The sequence below is a fragment of the Opisthorchis viverrini genome (assembly GCF_000715545.1).
Source record: "Opisthorchis viverrini unplaced genomic scaffold opera_v5_143, whole genome shotgun sequence".
Taxonomy (NCBI): Eukaryota; Metazoa; Platyhelminthes; class Trematoda; order Opisthorchiida; family Opisthorchiidae; genus Opisthorchis; species Opisthorchis viverrini.
Genome location: NW_008751799.1, coordinates 719,774 through 721,744, shown reverse-complemented (window position 1 = coordinate 721,744; position 1,971 = coordinate 719,774). Strand labels below are relative to the sequence as shown.

General features: G+C 39.8%; 1 protein-coding gene across 1 annotated transcript; it reads left to right on the top strand.

The window, feature by feature from the left end:
- Window positions 1-560: 560 nt before the first annotated feature.
- Window positions 561-788, top strand: T265_06702 (hypothetical protein; the record flags this gene model as incomplete). The annotated part of the gene is made up of 1 exon (XM_009172036.1): window positions 561-788. The coding sequence occupies one exon, from the start codon at window positions 561-563 to the stop codon at window positions 786-788; it is 228 nt and encodes a 75-aa protein (XP_009170300.1).
- Window positions 789-1,971: the final 1,183 nt, after the last annotated feature.

Sequence of the window (1,971 nt, the reverse complement as noted above, 5' to 3'; positions counted from 1 at the left end):
AGCTCGAATCCAATACTTGGAAATCAGAATCTCGGCAAAGAAAATCAAGAGTGTCAGTTAAAAATATTCAACAGATTACCAAATTGCCGGAGATGGACTACAGGGTTCAGGGGCTACTTCTCTGGTGTTAGCGAAACTTAGCTTGTTCCTTACTTATTATGTCATAAACCCATCATTTCTCAGGTACCTAGCCTTGAATTCTTCATATGTATTACAAGCTGTGGTTCATTTGGTGGTCAGTGACAAAATGAAGGGCGATAACCAAATATATCTCACCGAATTGGCTGCGGGTGACAAGTTGATCATGGTTTGGTTTTAACCTATTTACCACCGAAGTTCGCAAGGGTCATTTGCTTAGAACGATAACAAGCCTGTGGTGATTTCCTCATGAAGTCAGTGAGAAATCTGAGGTGTGAAGCTAATCAGACCTGGTGTGCCAACCTTGGAGGATTTTTCAATGTTGAATAGTTGTATACCAGGACCTTCGGTAAATCCCTACTTTTTTGATCTTAGACAGCCTTCATCATCCGTACTATTTGGAAAATCCCTTCCCAGCCGAAATGTGTTTACTGCATCAATATACCGATAATATAGAATGGCTGGACATTGCTCCAAATGTAAGCCTGATGGACAGTCGGTTGAGCCTACTGGAGAGCAAGACCAATCCAGATAGTCGTGGCTACTGTGGAGTAGATGAACAAATGGCTGGGTTCATTCACATTGGAGTTACTTCAAACTTGATTCAGAAAAAGGATGCACTTACTCCAAACAGCGAAGTTTGCTGCTAGCCCTTCTTACCAGTTTTGCAAACGCAAGGAAACGTTATTTTCCCAAAACATACCCAAGGAATAATGGAGAAAACAATGTGTAGTTTTGATTCCGAGGCAACTTCATAAGACAAGATGTATTTTATTTTTTGACTATCTTCGTCAAATGAAGCCAGGCTCTCTGGTTAGCGATTTTCAACTACTATTCGATAACGTTTCATGAACTTCCATTTATAAGCCATGTATAATGAACTCCGTTTTTAGTCTGTTAGCCAATCTAAGTTGCCTGATTTTTAAGCGGGCTACAGTATCCATGATCATTAGAGTTTGCGACAGCAGGCCCATCTAGATGACTCGTGAACCAGTCTAGTGGACAATTAGAATGTTGTTACAATTTTAAAAAGGCGAGAATCAGTAGGCAAGATGTCACTAAGCTTTGAAAATCGCCGATCCATACCAGTCAACTTGAATCTTTACGTATAGGTACCAGATATGTGAAGCGTATGGCAGGGGCGGTGAGCGATGCAATGGAGCAGTTAATCAGTGAATACCATACGATTCCAGATGGTTTGAAACTAATTTGCTTTGGGAAGTGGTGTGAGGCCTTTTTTGCTGCCAACTGGAGTCAGAGGATTACCAGAAAGGTGTTTGAGCTTAGAAAAACCTGTTTTAAAATATGAAGACAAACAACCAGGTTACACTGAAAAATACATAGCGTGAAAAACGAGAACTCTGGTGATTCAGATAGCGAGAAATGGAATAGACAGGCGTTGATAACTGAAAATTTCGGATCCTTGAAGGCTCATCAGGGTATCGAAAATCATTCGATATCCCAAGAAGAATGAAACCAATCGTGTTCTGTCTGAGAGCCCTCAGAAGCCCTTTGAGTACTTTGTATTTCCTCAAGAAAATACACCACAATATCTCGAACTCGTATCAAATGCCCTTAGCCAGCACATTTATCTGAAGAATATCTCTAATTTGTATATCCTCCAGAAAGGTATATAGCCATGCTGAGTTTAAGTACCATGCTTATGAGGTTTCTCAAGAAATAAAAAAGCCGTTGAGTTCTTGGTATAGGAATGTTGATTTTTTTGCTATATTCATAAAGATGGAAATGAGTGATGAAGTTAAGTCGACTTTTTGTTTACTGATCTTATGGTTTGGTTACAGTTGTTGTCCTTGATACTGCCAATATCGACAA